The following is a 24,061-nucleotide window of genomic DNA, read 5'->3' on the forward strand; positions in this document are numbered from 1 at the left end:
AATAAAATAAAATAAAATAAAATATAAAATAAATAAAATAAAATAAAATATAAAATAAAATAAAATAAAATAAAATAAAATAAAATAAAATAAAATAAAATGATAGATAGATAGACAGACAGACAGACAGACAGATAGATAGCAGGGTCATTTCAAAGCACTTGCGATCCTTTTTTTAAAAAAAAAAAAGACAAAACCCTACCTCTTCTTTAACTCTACCTTATTAGAGCTTGCATTCCCGTCCTTTCCTCTACCCTCCCTGACCCTCCGCAAGGTGGATTCTAAGCCCTGACACACATCGGGAACCGGAATTACGGCTCCGAACCAACAGACTGCGGCCCTTTGCTCCGCAACTGCGCCGCCTTCCAGGAATTCCGCGCATGCCCAGTCACACACCTAGTTTACCCTCCGCGCGTTCTTAGGTTCACTCAGGGTGGGCCGAGGTTTGTGATGTCACCCGAGTGCTTCCGGGTCGCGAGCGGGTTTTCTTCCTGGAAAGTGTCCCTTCAGTTTCCAGTGGAGCTGGAGCTACGGTGAGGGGACGGGGAGACCGGAGGGAGGGAGCGAGGTGTCGGCGTCTGCTTTCCGGCTGCCCCTCCTGAGGCGGGAGCCCGGGGAGGCCTGGCGGGCGGCGGCCGGGCTCCAGCCGGGGACTTGGGCTGCCTCCTGGACGTCGCTTCGGCAAAAGCCGCGCGCGGTTTCCCAGGGAACTGGAGGCTTCCAAAGGTTACTCGTGAGGAGGGAGAGTTTTTCTTCCCTCGGGTGGGAGCGGGGGAAAGGCCGCCCTGCGAAACTGGCAGGCGATTCAAGACCAGTAACTAGCCCGGATCCAGCCAATTACCTGGGTTCCATTGAAACATATGGGCATAGCTGCCAACTTTTCCCTTTTCATGCGAGGAATCCTATTCGGAATAAGGGATTTTCCAAGAAACCCCAAATTTAATGGAGTGGCAGACAAAAATGTTTGAATACATAGAATTGGCGAAATTGACTTATAAGATTCGGAGCCAAAAAGAAGCAAAGTTCCGAAAGGATTGGAGTAAATTTGTTGAATGTATACGGAGTAATTGTAAGAATTTAAAAACTGTAGCAGGATTAATGTAAATCTTGTGATGTGGATGGAGTGTAAATAAGAAACTGTAAGAAAAGATTTGAGACATGAAAACCGTTGAAGGGATGGAAGGAAGTCCAGGTGCAATAAGGCGCATGATACATAAGAAGACATAGAAATTTTTGAATGTAAGAGTATTTATTTTATTTGTTGTTGTTACAAAAAAGCAATAAAAAGTATTTGGTGGGGGGAACGGAATAAGGGATTTTCCCTTTAAAAAAGGGAAACGTTGGCAGCTATGCATATGGGGCTTGGGAGTTGCTCTTCACTTCATTTTGCCTTTGGTGGGGTCGGAAGTGCAGCTGGCGTGGCTTGGATCCAGCCTGATGTGTACGAAATTGGGAGAAGTGATGTGCTTTCAGAGAAGGTGGCGGTGGGCACACCGTACATCTAAACAGTGCGGGATTTACGTACAAGCTAAACAAGCTATAGCTTAGGGCCCCACTCTCTTGGGGGGCCCAAAAAAAATTAAAGGGGGAAAAACCTGGATGTACAGTTCCAAAATAGAAGATAAAAAACAAATAAAATAAAGCCTACAGACAGCAACAGTGTTTTGTGTTGTGTATGGACCTATTAGGTCCATAAATTATCATGTAGCATATATTCAACACAAAAAACAGCAACAATTTGTTGTTGACAAAGGACAGCTGGACATATAAAGGGCCCCATTACCTTCAGTAGCTTAGGGCCTCATCAAACCTAAATCCGGCCCTGGTCTGGATCTAGCCAGATGTGTACGAAATTGGGAGGAGTGATGTGCTTTCAAAGAAACTGGCGGTGGATACGCCATGCATCTAAAGCAGCAACACCTACCCACCTCAGGAAAAAGAACCTTGGGGGCTGTAGTTTTTTACCCCTCAGTGAGCTACAGTTCCCAGATTTTTTAAGGTGCAAGTGCTTTAGATATACGCAGCTAGTCAGATTAATGGGGGGGGGGGACACACACCTGTCATTGGCTGTGAGTTATGGTGGGTATATGGCACCTAAATGCTCGGCGGAAGCATAGCTCTGACGCCTGGATTCTGGGATTCAGTGTGGGAGGGTTGCTGCCTGCATGCCCTTGCTTATGGGCTTCCAGGAAATGTCTGGTTGGCTACTATGAAAAACAGGATAATGGACTTGATGGACCTTTGGTTTCTTCCGGCAGGGCTTGTCTTGTGTTTTTTTAATGGACTGTTGTAACATGCAGTTGTAATTCTGCCTTTGTCCTCACCTGTCTTTCCTCCCGTCAGCTCATAACCTTAGGTTTGACAAGTTTTAACCCTTCACATTATCAAGGAATAGTTACAGCTTTGGTCCCCAGCACAATAACAATAGATTTGTCCATAAATTTTGGCATGATACTCATAGGTAGCCATTGGATACTGCTCTTAAATAGCACATGCTTTTCCTTTCTCTCTTGCATCAGGGATGTTTGGCTTAATGTGTTGTCTGAACCCAGGCTCATATTTTGTCTCGCTCCAGATGAACCATGAGAAGAATGCTGTTGTGGTGCGCTCAGGTCCTCCTTGTGGGCTTCCCATAGGCATGTGGTTGGTTACTGTGAAAACAGGACTAGATGGCTCTTGTGTTCTTATCAGTTGTAAACCAAGAACAAGATTACAGCTCATCCTTTGTCTGAATGAGACAAACTATGAGCTTAGGTTCCTATAACACGCTTAACCCTCAGCAGTAAAAGACTTGAGGCCACAATCTCCTCTCCAAGAGTTCATGTGTTTGCATTAAGCGATAGTTTGGCTTACCATTCATGCAAATTGAGTTCTGCATTGCTTTCAAAATATTGCAGCTCTTAGTGGAAAAGCACCCTTCTCCTTGAAGTTGAAATGAAATCTTATATGCAGATTTAAGTGGTAGGTGATATCTAACAGTATCTTGTCATAAGCAATGTGGAGGTATACTGGGGTAGGTGGAGCTATTCCTGTACAAGCATTGCTCTGAATCAGAGCTGTCTAAAGAATCTTTCAGAGTGATTCTTAAGCCCAAAAAGAACCAATAAATAGGTGTTTTATTTTGGAATTCTTAAGACTTATATGGAAGACTAGGTAGACGCTTCTGACCACTTTTCCTAGATGCTGTTTGTTCATAGTATTTTTTTGTTGTTTTTTATCTTCCTTGCAGATTTTCCCACTAACCAATGTCAGGAAATGGTGATGGCACCATTCCAAGTCCCTCTGTGGGATCTCTGTCAGAGATTGAGGTCCTGCCAGATCAGCCAAAGTATGTGTGCTCATTGTCTGCTGAGCTTGTCGCCAAGGCACGTGAAGAGCTGCAGGAAAAACCTGAGTGGCGGCTTCGAGATGTTCAAGCCCTCAGAGACATGGTGTGCAAAGACTATCCTAACCTGGGAACATGTTTAGACGATGCTTTCTTGCTCAGGTTCCTTAGAGCCCGGAAGTTTGATTATGATCGGGCACTTCAGCTTCTTGTGAACTATCACTGCTGTAGGAGGAGTTGGCCTGAAGTTTTTACTAACCTGAAACCGTCTGCTATAAAGCCTGCCTTGGAGTCTGGTTTTGTCACTGTGCTTTCTCACTTAGATACTGAAGGACGCCATGTTGTTTGCATTCGCCCAGGTATTTTTTTAAATACTTCCCCTTCCCCCTCCCCTTTGGTTAACTGTTTAGGATTGCTTCTTGTGTCTTGCTACCAAAATCTATTTTTAAAAAAGATACTAATATTTCATTTGATGCTGATGCTTTCTTTCCCCTATTACTAATAGTACCGCATAACCCAGTGAAATGCTGTTAATGAATTGAGAACTGTATCATTAATTCACTACTTCAGGGAGTTCAGTTTTCAGAACACATTTTTTTTATCTGTAATTTCTGTATGAGGAGATGGGATGTTGTTGTTTGTTGTACTTATATAATTTCTAGAGGACTAAAATCCTACATTTCCTTTTGTTCCCTCCAGGCTTTCCATAAATATTTACTTTTTCTTCTTGTTACACCAGTCTTTTAAAGTAACACTTTAAATTGTTACTTAAATCTGAATTGTACATAGGAGACAGAATATGTTTTCAATGCTAATATGGTATGTTGTAACATAATATATGAGCTAACAAAAACAAACATCCTCAGTACATACATACAGGATTTTCAGGCATATATTATCATTGAGGAAATCACCAAAAATATTTCAAATTACAGTTGTGAGCTAAAACACTGGTGCAGACATATCTTTGAAAGAAACTCAATTTTGAGTAGGCCTGCCTTAAACAGACCATAAAGGAGTATGATATTTTTGATCTCTAATGGAATGGTTTGGACAGTGTACTGCTGAAGAAAGTTACTGGGATTTATTTGTCCCTGATTGGTTAATCTACTGCTGTATGCCAATTCATTGACGTAGGAGAAAAGATGTGGTGACGACAGTTTTATGGATCAAGGCTGACAATTTGGACTAGTAGATTAAACCTCCAGTCAATTTGTCCTGACCTTTGGCCAACACCATGCATGGTGACAGCCCAGAGAGAGAAAACCAGGCAATCCATTTTGGAACTCCCTGCCTGTTGAGATCAAGCAGGCACCTTCACTGTGCTCTTTTGGGTGCCTGCAAAAAACATTGTTGTTTAGATAAACCTAGCCAGTTGAAATAATTTTAATCTGTTTAAGTATTTTAACTTTTCTATGTTTTGAATTATGGTTGTGAATGGTTCTTGATTTTATTGTTTTATCTTTTTGTAAACTGTTTTGAGGGTTTTTTGGGTTTTTTACACACTAGTAAAGGTGACCATTAGATCCAGTTGTGACCGACTCTGGGGTTGCAGCGCTCATCTCGCTCTTTAAGCCGAGGGAGCTGGCGTTTGTCCGCAGACAGCTTCCGGGTCATGCAGCCAGCATGACTAAGCCGCTTCTGGCGAACCAGAGCAGCGCACGGAAACGCCGTTTACCTTCCCGCTAGAGCAGTACCTATTTATCTACTTGCACTTTGATGTGCTTTAGAACTGCTAGGTTGGCAGAAGCTGGGACTGAACAACGGGGCTCACCCCGTTGCGGGATTCGAACCGCTGACCTTCTGATTGGCAAGTCCTAGACTCTGTGGTTTAACCCACAGCGCCACCCGCGTCCCACTTTTACACACTAGCCGTGTATAAATTTTGTGAAATAAATAAATGATATAAATAATAAAATGTACTGTTGGTTTATTCAGCTTTGCAACTTATCATCTCTGTCTTATAACCGTAGACAGATGGATCCCAAGTAACTACCCAATTACTGAAAATATTCGTGCCATATACTTAACATTAGAAAAGCTCATTCAGTCTGAAGAGACCCAGGTGAATGGAATTGTTATCCTTGCAGACTACAAAGGAGTCAGCTTGTCTAAGGCATCTCATTTTGGTCCCTTTATAGGCAAAAAAGTGATCGGAATTCTTCAGGTAAGATCTGAACCTATAAAGGGAAAAAATAATTATATAACCAAAAAATATTAAAAGCCATTTCACTTGACACAGCTGCTTATGGAATTGGGTGGGTTTCAACAAAACAGTGGAATATCTTTGTGAGCATAGTTTGTATTTGAAACAGTCTTCATTTTCAATTGAAAGAAACCTGGATTTTTATGATCTTTATGAAGATCTTTATGAAGGTTCGTGTAATCGGTATCGTCTCTTAAAATATTATATTTCACCTCGGATAAGACGTGTGTGTACTTTAAAGTGTTACCTTGTGGTGTCCTCTCAAGGACGAATGAACAGCACACATTTGTGCTTTAATCTTCACAAATATATATATATTAAAAAAAAATTGAATCTTCACAAATGTGCATGCTGCCTACAAATCTTTTGTAAGGAGCTATTTTTGTTCCATTGTGAGTTCATACATCAGTAAATTAAATGTGTGTTTTTGAAAACTGGTAAAAGCTATTCAGTAACCAGTAACCAGTATTTATAAACCTGACTGGTATTGTTGTTGTTTTTTTAGGATGGCTTTCCTATTAGAATAAAAGCTGTCAATATTATAAATGAACCTCGAATATTCAAGGGCATTTTTGCCATCATCAAACCCTTTCTGAAAGAGAAAATAGCAAATCGGGTAAGTGGCTATTTTTATTTATTCATTCATTTAAAGCATTTTAATCTTGCTTGTCAGGTGAAAATGCTGCCAGAGAAGCTTACATAACATCAGTAAACACAAGACAACCCTTGCCCCAAAGGCTTACAGTCCCAAAGACACAACGAAAGTGGCTAATATTGCAGACAGGCTGTTGTTCATTCACAGAGGTCAGACTAGCAAGTTGCATATATCTGTAGTGTAATTGTGACGAATGGAATTCTACTTGGCATAGCTGGAAGGGGCCTCCTCTTATCTTCTCCCACCTTGCACAGCTTACAATGGCAGAGGAGTAGTGGCTGTTGCAACCAGGTGGGTAAAGGTACCCCTGACCGTTAGGTCCAGTCGCGGACGATTCTGGGGTTACGCGCTCATCTCGCTCTATAGGCCGAGGGAACCTGCATTTGTCCACAGATAGCTTCCAGGTCATGTGGCCAGCATGACTAAACCACTTCTGGTGAACCAGAGCAGCGCACAGAAACACCATTTACCTTTCCGCCGGAGTGGCACCTGTTTATCTGCTTGCACTTTGACTTGCTTTCAGACTGCTAGGTGGGCAGGAGCAGGGACCAAACAATGGGAGCTCAATACTGTAAATTTGTTTCCTGCCATTCACCAGCAGGCCCCAGGGTGGGTCATAATTTAATATTAGGATCAGCCTGGTCTCTTGTTGCCACAGTTATTTGGATACACAATGTGAATTATACTCTGAATTTCTTGAAATTGAGGTATCGCATGATTATTTCAAGAATACTGTCTCAGAGTGTTGTTGAAACTTCTGGGTTTTTCTTTTTCAGTTTTTTCTTCATGGGTCAGACTTGAGCTCTCTTCACCACAACCTTCCACCATGGATCCTACCTGAAGAATATGGGGGCACTGCAGGGAAACTGGATATCTCTGCCTGGAATGAGCTGCTGCTGGCCTCAGAGGATGACTTCCTGTATGATGCTTCTCTTCTGGCTCCCTCCACTGACTCTTCTCCTCTCGACCCATTATTGACTGGGGAGATTGATGAGAAGCAATGTGATGACTCTTTGCGAAGCTTGAAAACGCAACTCTATTCCTGCTATTAACATAGCAGTTAAAGCTTCCAAAAGGTCACCTTCCTGTTTACAAAGGGATTCTGAACGCTGCCTTGTTCTTAGGTAGACTGTAGCCTAGGGGTAGAGACAGCTGAGGGAGGCACTTTACATTGCAACCAAAGCAAATTAAAAAGGGGAAGCTATGGAGCTAGGTGAAGTTCTACCGCAATCCAGGAGAAGGGTGCAGTTTTGAGGCACCATAAACGTTGTGGTTTCTTGACCCTTTGCAAACAGCCGCATCTCCTACAATTAAATGTGTCATGTGACTTAAGGAACGTTGCTAATGCCAAGGTTTTAAGCACAATTATTTGGAAGTAGCTCTGAAATTAATGAGACCTGCTTCCAAATGGGCAAGTTTAGGGTCAAAGAGCTAGACTTTCTCAGGCTGAAAAGAGCTAAAATGGCCAACAGTTTTGACAAAGCGGAAGTATCATAATGCATTATACTGACTTTCCCTAGAGAAGTAAGAAATAATATTGGTTGTGTGATATAATGGTAGCTGTTTTACGGCAGGCTAGTTTCTAGGAGTAAATGTTGGGCTGCCATTCTGATACCCTTTGGTTTAACATGCTCTGATTATCGCTATCATTATTCAGTTATTTCCACATATAAGCATATTCTCTTCTCTTGTAGGGGGTGTGTTGCCACTGAGATGCAAACCTTAGACTTGAATCTTGCAGACAGGGTTTGCAAATGCAGTGGGTATCATTAAAACCACTGAAATCAATGAAAGCACATGTTCACTCTGCCTAATAGAAAGCATTAAAGAATCTGTACACCGTTTTTATGCCCATACTTGAATTTGTACCAGGACCAACTGAAAGGGACAGGTAATTCTGCTTATTAGCTTAGCTGCCAGTTAATACCCTGCCTTAGTTATAGAATTCTATTACCATAGGTCTTGGGGGGTGTAATACAGAAACTGTCGTAGATGTCTGTCCAGCAAAGCAAGGATGCGTGTTTAGATGTGTTTATTTCTGAGTCTCTGTAAACCAAATGGACAGGGTATTTTACAAGCACAATTTCTGTTTTGTAAATGTAACTATTTTCCATTCAGTGTGTGTGTGGAGGGGGGGGATGTTATCAGTTGGACCTCAGTGCTAAATTGGCTTCCTTTTACAAAGGTCACTTTCCGTCCGTCCTTCCTGGTTGTCCTTGATAATGTGCATTAGTGCTTTATGTCTTCCTTTTATTCGTGGCTTATCTCATGTGTGTTTGGTCTTGGAGTTATGTACGCAACTTCCTCTTCTTTCATAGTCTTGAGTTGTAGATTAACTTAGATATTTGTGACATCCAGCACTTCAGCCTGAAACCTTTGTGGAGATTGAATTGACTGTTTCATGTTTAGAGGGAGGCAGGTCAACACTTGATTACCACCTCATCTTTTAGCACTTTCAACTAGATGGTTGGAGCTATTTGCGGAGGCTTTTACTTAGTGCCAACTACAGACCAGAAACTGGTGCTTATTGTAAATATGAGATAAGGTTTTCAGCTGGTGGACTTTTTGTACTGTCAGTGCCAAACTTGTATTTCCCCTCACATTAAAAAAAAAAAAAAAAGCATAACCATCTGCCTCTGTATTGCCAAAAGGTGAAGCAATTTTGTGTGCTTGAACTAGAGGCCCCATTGATTATACTATGTGGTATGTTATCAAAATAGGCCATCATAGGCATTTGAAACAGGTTTTATTATTATTACTCAAAGCTTTTTACAAGTGTTCTGAAATGGATATACTAGGTGTAAATATTTCTTCTGGCAGTCACAGGTAGTAAGAAGTGTGAAAACACATGATACTGAATGATGAAGTTCATTATTGTGCAGAAAAAGATCTAAACTCATTTTTTAATTTAAACTGTCCCTCTAAGTTTGGGGCAAATTAAACAGCTAGCATAGTGTTACAGAAGTTAAAGTTCAGGTATTATGTTTATACTAATGCACTAATTTTTCAAGTAGAGATATTAGCAGCTAATATATCTAATGTATCCTCGACCTTTATTTAAGAAATTATTTGGTCGTATTGAAACAGTACCAGGCCTTAAGAAAGAGACATTGGTAACCTACCACAACTGTCAAATTGCCTTTAAGTCTAACAGAAAATGAAGGATACTTGAATTTATACAGTGGGCTTGACAGGCACTTAAATTTTTTGAGGTTTTTTCCAGAATAGTAGTTGAGGTGCTTTATTTCTACTGTTCCGTCAGTCAGTTTTGGCATTTTTGCTAAGTAAATTGTTTCAGTATTTGTTTTGCCTTTTGATGTATGTAGAAGTCAGGTGTTTGGTTACAGTATACACCTGTGAGAATTTATTTTTATATTGCATTTTATAAAAGGAATAGTTTAATTGTAACTTTATGCATGAGTGGATATTAAACCATCTACCTTAAGACAGCCTCATTATTTCAAGACAATATTTGCTTCCATTTTAAATTCCAAGTGTATCAGTAAATACAATTAACACAATGGGATTTGACTGCCTTCTGAAGCCATCAAGGTATGTGAAATTTGGGGGGGGGGGGGGGGGTTGGATTTTTTTTTTTTTAAGCAGCTCAAAGAGAGAACAACTGATCTTCCATTCTGTGGTGCTCATTACCCCAATTTCCAGACATGAATTGATTTCTCTAAACTGGTTTGAAAATATATACAGGATTTTTCATACCTCTACCCAAAATAAAGAGACACTGAACAGGTAATTTTAATCAAACATGTTTATAGTGCAAATGCCAAGATTGACAAAACGATGCACTGGCTTTTACTCACATCGCAAATATTAGACAAAAAAGCACTTCAAATTATTTTAATATAATTTAATTAAAGCATAGTAGATACTTCATTTGGAATTAACTGACAAATACCAAAGTTCAGTAGAACTTTTCTATAAAATTGGTCTTCTACAGTGATCCAAAAATTGCTGATTTGAACTTCCCATACTACATTACATGCTGCTCCATTGAGAAAAACAGATTCTGTATGTTAAAACACCATTGAACATGTTTTCTTGAAGTGGAATGTACACCTGCAGGATGGCTTTCACTTCCATATACTGAAGCATTAGAATAACTTTAAAATATATTACTTTAAGCTCAAGCAATTTTTCTTTCAACTCGGTTGTTTATACTACTGGCTTTTTTACGGTATCAAACAGCACAGCTGTAGTAGACTAATGGTAAAACTAGCTTTCATTTAAACATATCAAAATGTACAGAGCTTAGATTTTTGCATCAAGCATTATACAAGTTAGCAGCTTTCTATTCATCTGTATATGTTGCAGGAGAGATGGCTGGAGCCTTTGCTCCAAGAAGCGATACAGACCATTTGGCTTTCAGCAGAGAGGAACTTCATGTTTCTATGCTTTCAGAGAAATTATCGTTTAATTGAAGTCCCGATTAGGAAGGACAAGAGGTGCCACTAAGGTCCAGAGATACAGGAGGAGACAAACCCAGCTGGAGGAGATCTTCACCCAGACAGCTGGCCACTTGCTTGTCAGAGTTTTGAATTCGGCATCAGGGCTGTGGAATGAATAAATGGTAAAAATGAATTCAGCCATAACTTAAAGCCTAATTTATTCATGCAAGAAACTAGGGGTTAGGGTGACTAACAGGAGCATTGTAACCATGTCTACTCAGAAGTAAGTCCCATGAAAGCAACTGTTTCTTCCTGTCAGTGCCCAAGCAGGATAGCAGTTGACAAGACGTCATGCAGTTTGAAGCATAAGAGAACTATCTAGCTTAATGAGTTAATAGTCATAGCTGGAATATTACAGTGGCTTAACAGGAAAAACAAAAAGAGATTCAGCTGTATGACAAGATATGCCATAAAGACTGAAGCAGGTACTATGCCACTACCTTGATTTCAAACTTAATTTGGCTATGTGCATATCTATTGTACACTCAGGAATTCTAGAGACAGTGATTCTTTTAATTACAACAATCAGAAAGGCTGGGAAATGAGACTACTAATATACTTCATTAGATACTTATGAATTCATTACATTCAGATAACGATCTTGAACTATGAACTATAAAAAGGGCTCAGATACACCAAGTACCTATCCTACTTTATTATAGAGATGCAAGTCCTACAATTTTGATACACAACTAGAATCAGCATATTAAAGCACACGTTATGAGCTGGAAGCTTCTGGCTTTACTCACAGGGTGACTTTAGGTAAGCCACACACACACATGCAAGTAACTGACTTTCATTATAAAGCTGTCGCAAGATTACAGAGAATGCATGTAAAGCTCTCGGCATTAAAGCAGTCAAAGAATACTATTGTTCAGTAATTGTGGAAGATCAGATAGTTTCCCTTGCATCTCTAGGCAAGGCTGGGAAAGACAATCTGAAAGCCTGGCAAGATGCTACCAGTCAGTGTGCACAATACTGAGCAACATGGACTAATGTCCAACTCGGTATAAGGCAGATTCCTAGGTTCCCATTTTTTAAGAAAGTAAATTTAAAAATAGTAGTTAATATTTGATATGATTAAGATAAGCTCACTGTACTTGTCAGCAACAAAATTATACTATCTGATTAAGTCTCCACTAGGCTATTCTTACCTGTACCAATTAGTAAGAGTCATCATGATATACAAGGAGGCAAGGAACAGCATGAAGTGGAAGAAGGCATAACTGTACTGGACACCATCCTTTTCATTATCAGGGACCCGGCGAATTTCCCCATCTTCTACATCGCTACCAGTTCCGGTAGTATCATCCAAAATGACGCTGTCACTTGTCGACAGAGTCAGTTTGTTCACTTGACTGTTGTTGGAAGATCGGATACTGCAAAACAGTTAAAGGAAGAGGGTGTTAAATGTTTCAGACTGAATAAGAAAGTTGAAATCTACCAGAAAATAGTTTAGCCTTATTCAAAGTGCCCAAGAACACCTGAGTCTTTAAGTATGTAATACAATTCTACCACAGATGCTAAGTAGACCTGGCTACCTAAACTGCTTGGAAACGAGACCACTGGAAACCATATAATCTGCTTTCAACTCTGGGAGGAGGAATGAATTACAAGTGTCAAAAATACATTGAAAATCCTTAGAAGGGGTGGGAAAACTATGGCCCTTTAGAAATGGATGGACTACAACTCCCAACTTTCTTGACCACCAGCCATGCTGGGAAGAGATAAAAATTCATGGAATTCCATTACAGTTGAAGTCTAGCTTAAATACTTTATTAATGGCATAAGATGCCCTACTGCTCCAACAATTTGATGAAATGCGCCTGTTTGTTCAGTTAATGTTTCCCTTGATTCAAAACACAGCAGCTAACTGTTCATTACGCCTAAACCTAAGATGCGATTCTCAAGAATTTGCCTGAAGTTTTGAAACTACAGAGATCAAATGTTACCTGGAATACAAGAGACAAAGTACGAAGACTGTAAGTCCAACAACGCTCTGTGCATCCCACCACTGCAGCTTTTGTGGTCCAGGTGTAGGAACAACAGGTACAATAGCAGTTACATTTGCTGGGATGGAAGTAGGAGCAGCTATCTGGCTGATGAGGTTCAGAAGACTTGGGTTACAGATGCGTTCTGGAAAATAAATTCCACAGATTTATAAAATAGTGCTCTCAGGAGAGTTTATAGCTTAGTAATAAACCCAGAATCTCTTTGCCTGTTATAGTGAAAATGCTCTACAAAAAACTTGGAATTCGATCTAATTCTTCCCCCATCATGAACTCACAAATTATATATGATTTCCAGATGTGAAGTAGCCGGACAAGAGATTATTTGTTGCCTTCATACTTAACCAAACTCTCTTAGAAGCCTGCAGGGTTCCAATTCCTAATACACTCAAAGATTCAGTATATTTTTATTCCTTCGCAACTGTCTCCACTACCATTATTGTTTTGAAGGCACAATTATCTGCACTTATGAAAGCTTACCAGGCTCATTGGACATGGCTGACCAAGTGAGGTACATCGTGTAGAGAGTAATGATAGAAGACTGGAGAAGGCCAGAACGAGGCTGGTGTTCCTGTTTGAGACAAGCAAATTTTATATAACTGAATTGTACCTGAACCATGTAGATTGCTTTTTGTTTAACTCCATGTTGGTTAGCCTTGACTGGAAAGATTTCACTTTCACTACAACTTAAGGCTTCTGTACAGAGGGGAATATGAAGCATGAGTAGAGGCACAAGAACTACTTGGGGAACTGATGTTTTTCTCATGCCACCCCTACCCACATACATCATTTCAGCCTCCAGACTCCTTTCAATATCCAAATCTGTTTCTTGCAAGCAACTCTTCTATGAATGACTATGCAATCTTGCTAGTTGTGTTCCCCAGCCCTCGCATAAAATGTCTGCTGTCATGTTGCATCTCAAAGCAGTCAGCTAAACATTAAGTCAGCCTAACCTATATCCCACACAATAATCCAATGCAGAATTCATCATACCTGGACTTTTGGAAGGACTGATGTGATTGACACAGCAATGCAGACAAGCATATTAAAACTGATGAAAAACTTGTTCTCAGTACAGGCATCAGGTTTTGTGTAGAAGACATAGAAGAGCACAACGGCAATAAAGGACAGGGTGTAGAAAAGACCAGTACATGCCAACAGAGCTAAAGAAAAAGCACATTTAAACATTGAATTGTTAAATTACAATGCAGTTTTTCAAAAGATTATCAGAACACCTATTAAGACTCTGTTTCAAATAGGAAAATATTATCCCTCTCATCCATGGGAAATACTGACATTCCACAGGGCTTGCATAACATAATACCACAAATTAGTTATAAAGCATTTTCTTAGCTTATATGGCTGCCTTCGCAACTTTTTACTAATAAACATATTTAATATTCAAAAGTGCTATGCAATCACACCAACATCTCATGTATTTTCTCCATAATGAAAGAAGAGCAATTATCTGGTTTGCTCAAAGGCAGGCAAGACGTTGGCAAAGTTAAGATTTAAATGTCATATCCTTCATTCCGGATGTCACAACTTCTTATGCAACACCCAATACACACCTTGCTACAGTGATAGCATTTAAGCAACAATGTTTAGCAGATGTTGGTGGATCCCATTTTTTCACTAGGCATGAACTTGTTTTATCAACAATGCTGACAGGTTGGCCAATAAACAGTTTCATACTAAACTTCTTGCCTCTTGCGGATTTTTGCTACTCAATAGTAAAGAGGCACTTACCAGCATACCAGCATTTGGAGTTTCCCTCTTCCATTCGTTCAACCCAGGATTCATTCCAGGAGTGCGCAAAATCAACAAGCAGGACCAGCTGGATTAAAATGAAGCAGAAGGCACCACAAGTGCCAATAGCAAACAATGCTAGAAAGAAAAGGAGAATGTTATCAACCTCTTAACTTTTAACAACCTCTGGATGAATATATTTAAAGGAAGTTATAGAGCCTTTGGGTGGAATTCAGCATCTTGCTATGATGAATGTTTCCTCCCCACAAGCATTTCAGCTTGCCAGACAGAACCATCCCCCCCCCCCTTTCTGTCCTCTGTACACTATTCTTGGTGTTCTCCTGACCCCCTTCCGAGTCAATTTTGGGTAACAGGGGCACACAGGGCAAAAGGAGGAAAGTCCTGTTGTCTAAACTTTGGCTTACAGAGCTCATTAGGTGAATCCAGCCCTTTATCTGCTAACTGAGTGGGCAAGCGTATATGCTCCTAAGAACTCTTGCATTTAATAACCCCTAGCTCTTCAAGAACCCAATTCTTTTACAAAGAACAGTTCAGCAAAATACGAGCTGTCACCATAGTTGTGACTACTCTAGGAACTCGTAAGTCACCCCCCAAGGCATGAGCACAACTGAATCAACGCTTAATAAGACACTTTATCGAATACCAAATGCTTCACTTAATGGCAACAGCTAAGGGAAATTCTATTTCCTCATCCATCAATGCTTGCCTGTTGTGAAAGGTCCTTCTGGAATGTAAAATGCTCCAACCATGATGCCAACAATGGCAGCTATTTTGAAGAACCAAAACCTGTTTGTAAAAAAACAGAACACTGATTAGAATAATTTCTCCTAAGCTAACCAAGTCAAGCACCTTTAAGGGGTGTGCCAAAGTATTATAAAGATAGGTGGTCATGTATATGCCTGCATAGTTACTTGGGTTGCAATCTTAATCTCACTTAGCTAAAAGGAAGCCCCATGTCTACTTCAAGAGATTCATGGTGTATTGTCTTTTTACATACTGTACGTTTCGCCTGCTCCTGGTAAATAACCCCTTGGTGATCCCTTCCTAGAGACCCTAACCTAGGAGTGAGAACATGGTCCCAGATCTCCACCAAGGCCTGCCTACCTGCTCCATCTCACAGGAGAATGGGGAAGCACCCAGGAGCCAAGGACTGATGAGCCCCAAATGGAAGTGTTAGGTTAACATCTCAAAGGGAAGCCCCATCAAAGCTGCCCATTTAATGCCTAGTATCCAGTGGACATAAAGCCCACCCTGCCCCACAAATGCTAGAATATATTTAACTGGACTTTGCTGTTAGTCTATGAGTATCTTTTTTAAAAGTAGAATCTAGGGGTTATACCTCTATTTCGCCTCACGGGGGCAATAGCTCCCACTCAGTAAAACACGAACATATTCACTTGGCCATTTTCTATGCTTATAAGTTTAATGCTCTGGGCAGAGGAAAGAAGAGACCAGGCCACATTCCCAACCTACCCATTATGTACAGAAGCCCTTGGATCTTTACTTGATTTCACTTGTATCATGATTAGTGAGAAGAGAAAGAAAAACACCGCCATGGCAAAACTGACTCGGTAGACTGCTCTGTATCCAACCAATTCTTCACAGTGAACCACCTTATCACAAAATCCAGGCACCTGAAAGAAGAGAGCAACAAATCCCAAGATTTTTCTCAGCTGAAGCAGACTTTGAAGGCACCTTACAAAATAATAACAACACAACCTTTTAGTGAACTTTCGGCATATGCTTCCATTGCTCAACAAGATTTGAAATGGTGATGAAAAATGAAAGCTGATGTTCTCTTTGCACTACCAAATGGGTGGCCCACATAAATCACCCTGTGTTATGGCAGACAGACTAGAAGTTTCAAAACCCCTCGGGAGGTTGTGCACTCTCCTTCATTGAAGGTTTTAAAGCAGAGGTTGGATGTCCATCAGTCATGGATGCTTTAGTTGGGATTCCTGCATTGCAAGGGGTCGGACCAGGTGACCGTTCCAACTCGTATGATTTTAATGCAGTGACATAACACAATAAAGCAGGATCAGCTGAAGGCCCCAGGGCCCCCAACCACCAACATGCAAAAGAGGTACACACCTAAGCAGGGAAAGACTACTATTGCAGCAAACCAGAGAATCCTAGTGAAATAGCATTTGAAGAGAGATTGCATAAGGCGGCTGACTGAAGCTTAGCAAAATAAATCTAAAGATCTTCAGCTTATACATGGAACATTCTTCCGATATTAGCTGAGATAGGACACTGGAATATGAGTCCAGTCAAACAATCCACTTGCCCTTCCCTTCTTACAGTAAGAGTCTAATGAAAATGCTATCATCTTGTATTTCAGTTTCTGTTGCATGCCATATGATATGTAGGTGAATCTGTGCACCGTGACTTGTGTTACAAACACAGTCACAAAAAGTCTCAGTACCTTTTTCAGCTGCATTTCCATTCCTGGTGCCAGCATGATACAAGCAACAACTGTACTTAGTAGAAGCAAGAAGGCATAAATAAGCCGAGTCACCGTAGAGTTCTTGCTGTTGGGACAACAGCGACACAGCAAACATGATGCACCGCTGCACAGACATGGTATCTGTAGAATGGAAATGAAAATATTATCTTAAGTGTTAACTCTTACATACAAAGTACATACTGTGTATAGAGTCACATGAATCTAAAAGGTAAAGGACCCCTTGACAGTTAAGCCCAGTTAAAGGCAACTATGGGGTTGTGGCCCTCATCTCGCTTTCAGGCTCAGGGAGCCGGTGTTTGACCACAGACAGCTTTCCAGGTCATGTGGCTAGCATGACGAAACCGCTTCTGGCGCAACGGAAATGCCACTTACCTTCCCACCACAGTGGTACCTATTTATATACTTGCACTGGAGTGCTTTCAAACTGCTAGGTTGGCAGGAGCTGGGACAGAGCAAAGGTAGCTCACCCTGTCATGGGGATTCGAACTGCCCACTTTCCGATCTGCAAGTCCAAGAGGTTTGGTGGTTTAGACTACAGAGCCACCTGCGTCCCACTAAATCTATCAATCTATCACCACCATGAATCGATCACCACCTTATAAACCAGTATAGTTAGTTTTTAGAAAGAGAAAGAGTATATGGTTTAGCACTATGTCCAAATTGTGTACGTAAAATAATCATAAACCACAACATGTTCCTTAATGGCTGACAGATTTTCAGAATGGTTTGTGCTATTTCTCTACACATAATCCATTCTCTAAATTTAAAATGGCTTTTCAAACTGTAGCTTTGTCAGATAGCGTTGTAGTTGGGGAACCAGCCAGAGCTAAAAAATGGTGCCATTTGCTACTGACTCCATCTGCACACTGGATCAAGGAGCACTCCTAACTAGATGGTTTGTAGAAAATTCTTAGAGCCATACAAAAATAAAATTGAAATATATTAAAATATTCTATAACAAGTTATATATCTGGGCAGTCACAAGAAAATAAAGAAAACTCAAACTGGTTCATCCACAAACATGCGCTTTAAGCCTCGTGTTTCATAAAAAGAGCAGCCAATGTCTGGCAGCCTTTTTGGCTGATTTAAGAGGAAAAAAGCAACCACTAGTTCCAATTTAAATTGTTGATTATAGTTTATCCATCTTGTTTTATCCTTGGATGTGCTGCTTAACATATATTTTATTGCTAATTCTACTCCTAGTGGAAAGCTGGCTGGAAATAAGCAAAGGCAGACCAGTGAACCATGCAGATACACTATGGGTTGCTACCTGAACAGATGAGTGCCTTCGTCTTACAGCAGCTTTTGAGTAAACTTATTTCTAGTGGCATGTTATCAGTTCTCACAGGTACATTGGAATATCCCAGCAGCCACTTTAAGAATCAATGAAGTGGATGCTGTAAAACTATTGTACTGCATGTTTATTGTTAGTTGCACATGCCCACGACTCATGCCTCAGGTTCATGCACACACACACACTGCACACTCCATTTACTCATGCCTGAAAACAAAGGAACACAATACCTTGCACATATGCACATAACTCTCTCTTGATAGGGACTAACTCCAAACTACTACTGGAAAAAGAAAAATAGGCAACTCAAACTGGTGGTGGCGAGGGGAACTCATTTCTGCACTACTCTGAGAGGTCATGGAAACGCTGAGGAATATCTTCGTACAACTATCTGTTCTTTCAAGCGCAAGGAACCGCTTTGCAAATGGATGCCATCATTTCAGTGAATTATGAAATGTTTGATAACTTGGCAGCACAAAAAAGCTTACTTTTATGTAATAAAAAGTCTTAATATTTGGATGTACTTTGGAGGGAGTTATAGCTGCTAATGTTAAGCTTCAGGCCCTCTCTGATAAGAAATAAGAAACCATCCTTTGTTCAATTGGCTATGACAGCTCTCCCTTATTTAAAGAGATGTTGCCTATTACCATCACTTAATCTGAATTAAGCTTGCTTATTCTAAATGCCTCAGTGCTACTGCAGATGAACACACATTCCGTATTCGAACATACCACAGTTGTGCTTGTAGAGATCCTAGTTTCCCCCAAAAAAATTTTTTAATACAAATTTAGGGTGATCTACTAAACCCATCCAAAACAGCCAAATGGGGCCAGACCAAAAAAGTTGATAAAAAAGGACAGTCACCTAATACTGGATTTGTAATACCTGCTTACACAGGAAAAAGCTCATGGATAAATGTTAGCTGTCAATGTGCTGAGAAGGCTATGACTCAGCCACCACTTCCTGGATTAGGAACTAACATCATTCCTAGAGATGAAATCACAGGTCTTGGCGCAGAGAGGAAAGAGAACCACAGTCCAAATGAACTCTCCTTCCTTGCCATAAAGACAAACAGTAGGCAAAAATAATTTTTAAAAAACACAGCCCACTCCCAAAAAGTGGACAGCAACCACTTCCAGAATTATTCTTTTTAAAGCTATAGATAAGAAATATTAAACATATGCCAAAAAAGAGTGTAATACTACTTTGTATACAGTACAGGAACGTAGCACATCAGAGGTTTTCAAACTGTGACCTGCGATTTTCTTGCTCCAACACTGGTGCAGACTAGCAGTTTCCCACTAAACAAAATACCAGGCCTCTTTCAGCAACCTAGTCCAAGGAGAGTGATAGCATTGCTTTTCACAATGAAGCTGGCACTGAGGGGGGCGGGTGAATTCATTTAAGCAAGGTGTGTTTTATTAAGCCATCCACTGAAATTTGAGCAATTCTAAAGTATCCCACAAAAAAGAAGTTTGAGAACCGCTGCTATATTACAAGAGTGAAGATCCAAATACCCTATCCCGTTTCTGATTTGATGTTAACCTGCCATTACTAGTTTTCATTCATTTTTGTAATACCGGGGAAGCCCAGTATTGCAAAACGCCCTGGATCCTGTGATCATCATCTGAGGCCTTTTTTCACCACAGGAGTTCTGGAGCATGGCAATATAAGAATAGGATGGCTCCCCCCTCCCTTTATGGAATACTCTCTGAAGGGAGGCTTGTCTGGCGCCTTCACGATATCTTTAGGCTGACCAACATTCTACATGGCCTTATAAATGTGTTGGTGGGAGGGGGAAGTGTTACTGGTTTGTTTTTCTTCTTATTATGTATTTTGTGTGCTGAACTTTGTATCTATGTTGCAAACCACCTTGTGATCTTTGGAGGAAGAGTGGTATACAAACCCAAATAAATAAATAAACCTGAAGCGAAGAAAGGCACGATTATACAAACGAAACTGGATCGGCCTAGCAGGGCGAAACGAAAGCATCTATCTACACAGAAGCAAGCCTCCTTGAGCTTGAGTGGGGCTTACTCGCGGGTAAAACGGGCATCGGAATGTGGCCTCAAGGTCCGTTCAGACCAGCAGCCATCATGCAAGGGCTCTTGCGAGGCCCCAAACCTGGACAATGAGTTATTTGCCGCGGTATTTATAGAGATATAGTGCTCCTAGACATGGAGGCTTCGCTTTGAACCCCAGAGCCGCAAAAGGCACCTGGGAACGTCTGTCGAGGCCACCCTCTCAGCCTCCGTGGGAAACGGCGGAAACCCAGACACCCACCGGAGGTCGGAAACAGGGGGTGGGGAACGACGAGGCCTACTTCCCTCAGTCCGGAAGCCGCCTCCCGGCGGGCCCTACCCGACCTTCTTCCCCCAGGTACTTACCCAGCTGGCCAAGGAACAAACCCCTAGCACGGCCCCCATGGCGGCAACGCAGCCCCTCCGCTCTCTCTTTCCCCCGCGTGGGCGCTTCCGCCTCACTCCGTCGCCTTCCTCTCCGGGCCTGCCGCCGCCTCAGCCGCTTCTGCCGCCGCCGTTGTTGTTGTTGGCTCTGCGGTCGCCGCCGCCACCCTTCCGGGCCGCGCTGATTGGCCGGGCGCCGCAGGCCCGATCATCGGGGGTGGGGTCTGAGCAGCCGACCAATGGAAAGGCGAGGCCCAGCCTGTCGCGAAGCCGGAAAAGGGGAAAAAACAAAAACAGAAAAAACACAAAACAAGAGAGGAGGGATGTGCCAGCAGGGTTGGCGGTGACGCACTGACCATGAGCGACGGTGATTGGCTATAAGGTTTTTAAAGGACAAGCGTTTATTGTCAGCGGTTGGCCTATTAGAGATCTTAGTCCCTTCGAGGGGGTGGGACGGAGGAGAAGGGTGCTTCCCCCCTCGCCTGTCTTCAATGGGATTAGCCGTCGTTGGTGCGAACGGTTGCCTTGGCAACAGGCTCTTTAGAGCTTGGTTGATGGATGGGCTGCGCCTGAAGGATGGCGTTACCCGGGACCAGGCAGTTATTTTGTCGTCTGCCTTGCTTTGCAGGCTGTTGCAGAAATTTATGTATAGGTGGGGGGGGGGGTTGCCCCACCAGCAGATATCATGCACATGCAGCCCACTACAAAAATCAGCACAATCACTTTTGTGATTTTTGTGATTTGTCCGCACAATACAGTTCATCACAGTTTCTTCCTATCTATTCAAAGGGCCTTTGCTGCACAATACCAAATGTAAGAATTCACTGATAAATGTATCTATGTACTGACTCAGAAATTCATATAGACATGTGAGCTCAGCTACTCAGCAGCCCCTCTGCCTGAGTGATAATTCCTGGCATGATACCTGAGTGCCAGACAGGTAGCCATTCCAGAAATAACAAACCCAGATGAAGACAAAAGGGTGTGATTAACTTGGCTGGGAAACAGGGAAATGTAAATATCTCTTTTGTTACACTTGATGGGTGTTTGGTGGAGGGCAAGGAGAACCCTGGGGCAAGGTCCAGGATGCTCAGATTACTGCCACCAGACCTCCCCTTTCAAGATGTGACCATGATGTAACCATGATGTTGCTGGGGGGGGGGAGTAACATGGGGATTAGCAGCTAAAAAAAGTTTGGGTGCTCTTTTGTTCAGGCTTCCATCTTGTTCCACCTTGTGGCAGGTGGGAGTCCTGTCGCGACAGTCTTCAATAAAGACCAAGCCTACTGGCTGCTGTTTTGCTCTAGTATTCCTGGCTGGTGTCCTTGTTTTTTGTCCAAGGGAGCCCTCAGATTTCTCTGTTAACAAGGCTAAATGTTGTTTTTGCAGTTGCTCCTTAGCTTCAGCCAGTTTTGCTCAAAAGCAAAGTAAAATTTTAATCTCAAGAACCAAATGCATAAAATTTAAAATAGATAAATAAAAAGTTGCTCTCACATTTCTGCTTACTTGTAATGCAACGCCCGGTGGAGGTACAGAAACCCTTGAAATGATCTCCACCCAAACTGTGTCCAAAATTCGTTAACAACTTTTATGATATAAAAATGTGTTTGTGTTGCTAAGTTGTCAAACGTTTCATAAGCCACTAAAATGGTGGCCTCAATTTGCAAGCAGTCTGTTAAGATATTTAATGCTGGTCTATGACAACAGTTTTCCTTTTTGGATTTCCGACAGAAATGGTAAATCCGGATTAAATGTGGGTGGAGGAGTATGGGCTGGCAAAATGTGTGGGTGCTGCAAAAAACAAACAAACAAACAAACAAACAAACACCTTTGCATGCAGGAACAGTAGCGATTCCATAATAAACATTCATTTGCCAGTAAGTACTGTGATAGGAATTTTGAGGTCTTAGATGTATGTTAAATGTTCATAAGTGTACCAACCAAGCACGTACATAGATCAGCACAGGAAGACCGACCTGAAACCATTTTGATTCCCAAACTGAGCAAATGTTTTCTCTGCAAGGTCAAAGGAAAATGGAAAAGCCTCCCCACTGTCTTTTCCTTCACAAATCCTGTCTTAAGGGCACATTTAAGATATGAAAAGGGTATGAGCCTGACCTGGCTCAGGAACTAAGTATTTATCATTACAAAATACTGGCCAGGCTCCCCAGGCAATCCAGTCAAGTGACCATTAAACAGGTAACCTGGCAGACAGGAGGTAAACAAACCACTCAGATTTCTCATGTAGACCGCCCTTTCTGTGATGTAGGTATGATGTATGGGGGGGGGGTCTTGAGCTACACCCCTTCTGTGATGTATGTATGATGTTTCGGGGGGGGGGGTCTTGATCTACACTGTGGCAATTTCAAAAGTCTATAGAAGGGCTTGCAGACCATTGTTCTGGGTTCCTCCTCCCTCCTGTGTGTGGTGAGTGAAGACCCCGTTGCAACAGATCAATAAAGGTCAGGCTTACTAGCTGCTTTGCTTCTCAATATTCTCTGGTTGGCCTCCGTTATTTTCTCCTACCAATAGGGAACCCGTGTAAGGACTCTATATGGGCTCTTGCATACCCCATAAGGCAAAATGAGCAGATTTCATTTACAACAGTACCCTTTATGCTATCATAAGCTTGCAGCAGCCATTTGTGGTGTTCACCAGATAACTGCCATATGACTGGAATGTACCGTATTTTTCGCCCCATAGGACGCACTTTTTCCCCTCCAAAAATGAAGGGGAAATGTGTGTGCGTCCTATGGGGCGAATGCAGGCTTTCGCTGAAGCCGGGAGAGCGAGAGGCATCGGTGCGCACCGACCCCTCTCGCTGTCCAGGCTTCAGGAAGCTATCCGCAAGCCTTGCAAGCCCTGTGGGAGTTCCCACAGGCTCACAAGGCTTGTGGGCAGCAGCCTGCTGCCCGAAGCACGGGGAACCCTCCGGAGGACTCCCCGTGCTTCGGGCGAGTGTCCCCAAGCCTGGCGCGCCCGACGGGAGGTCCCGCCGAGCGCGCGAGGCTTGGGGCGGCAGCCTGCCGCCCGAAGCACAGGGAGCCCTCCAGAGGGCTCCCCTTGCTTCTGGCGGGTGTCCGCAAGGCTTGGGGCAGCAGCCGCAGCTGAGGGGGGGAAATAAATTTTTTTTATTCATTTCCCCCCCAAAAAACGAGGTGCGTCCTATGGGCCGGTGCGCCCTATAGGACGAAAAATACGGTAATTCAGAAATATGTGCAGCTTAGTAAATCTTAATAATAATAATAATAAATTTTTATTTGTACCCCACCCTCCCCAGCCGGAGCTGGGCTCAGAGTGGCTAACATCATATAAATAATACAATATGCATAAAAACAAGCAATCAGTTGATTAAAATACATCCCAAAATTAATTCAAATGAATTAAAGTTAAAGTTAAAACTGGACAAATGACAATCCTCAGGTTAAAATTGAAAGTGGTTAATACTCGCCAGGACCAACTGTTTCC

General features: G+C 42.0%; 2 protein-coding genes across 7 annotated transcripts; one reads left to right on the forward strand and one right to left on the reverse strand.

The window, feature by feature from the left end:
• Positions 1–394: 394 nt before the first annotated feature.
• Positions 395–9,635, forward strand: TTPAL (alpha tocopherol transfer protein like). Of its 4 annotated transcripts, none has more exons than XM_083447061.1 (5): positions 395–533; positions 3,230–3,684; positions 5,299–5,492; positions 6,037–6,147; positions 6,963–9,635. In XM_083447061.1, exons 2-5 carry the CDS (start codon positions 3,246–3,248, stop codon positions 7,236–7,238), a joined length of 1,020 nt encoding a protein of 339 aa, XP_083303187.1. In that variant the 5' UTR covers positions 395–533; positions 3,230–3,245; the 3' UTR covers positions 7,239–9,635. The 4 variants fall into 4 exon arrangements, with proteins under 4 accessions (XP_083303187.1, XP_083303189.1, XP_083303188.1 ...); XM_083447063.1 differs by having other exon boundaries at positions 506–603; XM_083447062.1 differs by having other exon boundaries at positions 516–1,239.
• Positions 9,636–9,937: 302 nt separating this feature from the next.
• Positions 9,938–21,086, reverse strand: SERINC3 (serine incorporator 3). Of its 3 annotated transcripts, none has more exons than XM_083446995.1 (11): positions 20,577–20,784; positions 18,420–18,472; positions 16,854–17,015; positions 15,902–16,062; positions 15,135–15,214; positions 14,408–14,545; positions 13,652–13,821; positions 13,139–13,229; positions 12,602–12,785; positions 11,804–12,028; positions 9,938–10,753 (listed from the first exon to the last, which is right to left on the reverse strand). In XM_083446995.1, the coding sequence occupies exons 2-11, from the start codon at positions 18,426–18,428 to the stop codon at positions 10,615–10,617; spliced, it is 1,359 nt and encodes a 452-aa protein (XP_083303121.1). In that variant the 5' UTR covers positions 18,429–18,472; positions 20,577–20,784; the 3' UTR covers positions 9,938–10,614. The 3 variants fall into 3 exon arrangements, with proteins under 3 accessions (XP_083303121.1, XP_083303122.1, XP_083303120.1); XM_083446996.1 differs by having other exon boundaries at positions 18,420–18,469; positions 20,577–20,768; XM_083446994.1 differs by lacking the exon at positions 18,420–18,472 and having other exon boundaries at positions 20,577–21,086.
• Positions 21,087–24,061: the final 2,975 nt, after the last annotated feature.

The sequence above is a fragment of the Podarcis tiliguerta genome, assembly GCF_965153285.1.
Source record: "Podarcis tiliguerta genome assembly, chromosome: 6".
In the NCBI taxonomy this organism is placed as follows: domain Eukaryota; kingdom Metazoa; phylum Chordata; class Lepidosauria; order Squamata; family Lacertidae; genus Podarcis; species Podarcis tiliguerta.

Excerpts from the sequence above, each read along its gene's own strand:
- TTPAL (XM_083447061.1), top strand. The coding sequence starts at position 3,246 with ATGTCAGGAAATGGTGATGGCACCATTCCAAGTCCCTCTGTGGGATCT. Across the intron at positions 3,685-5,298 it reads TGTTGTTTGCATTCGCCCAG|ACAGATGGATCCCAAGTAAC; the intron begins GTATTTTTTTAA and ends TTATAACCGTAG. Across the intron at positions 6,148-6,962 it reads AAGAGAAAATAGCAAATCGG|TTTTTTCTTCATGGGTCAGA; the intron begins GTAAGTGGCTAT and ends TTTCTTTTTCAG.
- SERINC3 (XM_083446994.1), bottom strand. The coding sequence starts at position 20,615 with ATGGGGGCCGTGCTAGGGGTTTGTTCCTTGGCCAGCTGG. Across the intron at positions 12,786-13,138 it reads AGCCATGTCCAATGAGCCTG|AACGCATCTGTAACCCAAGT; the intron begins GTAAGCTTTCAT and ends TTTATTTTCCAG. Across the intron at positions 12,029-12,601 it reads CTTTGTCTCTTGTATTCCAG|TATCCGATCTTCCAACAACA; the intron begins GTAACATTTGAT and ends ACTGTTTTGCAG.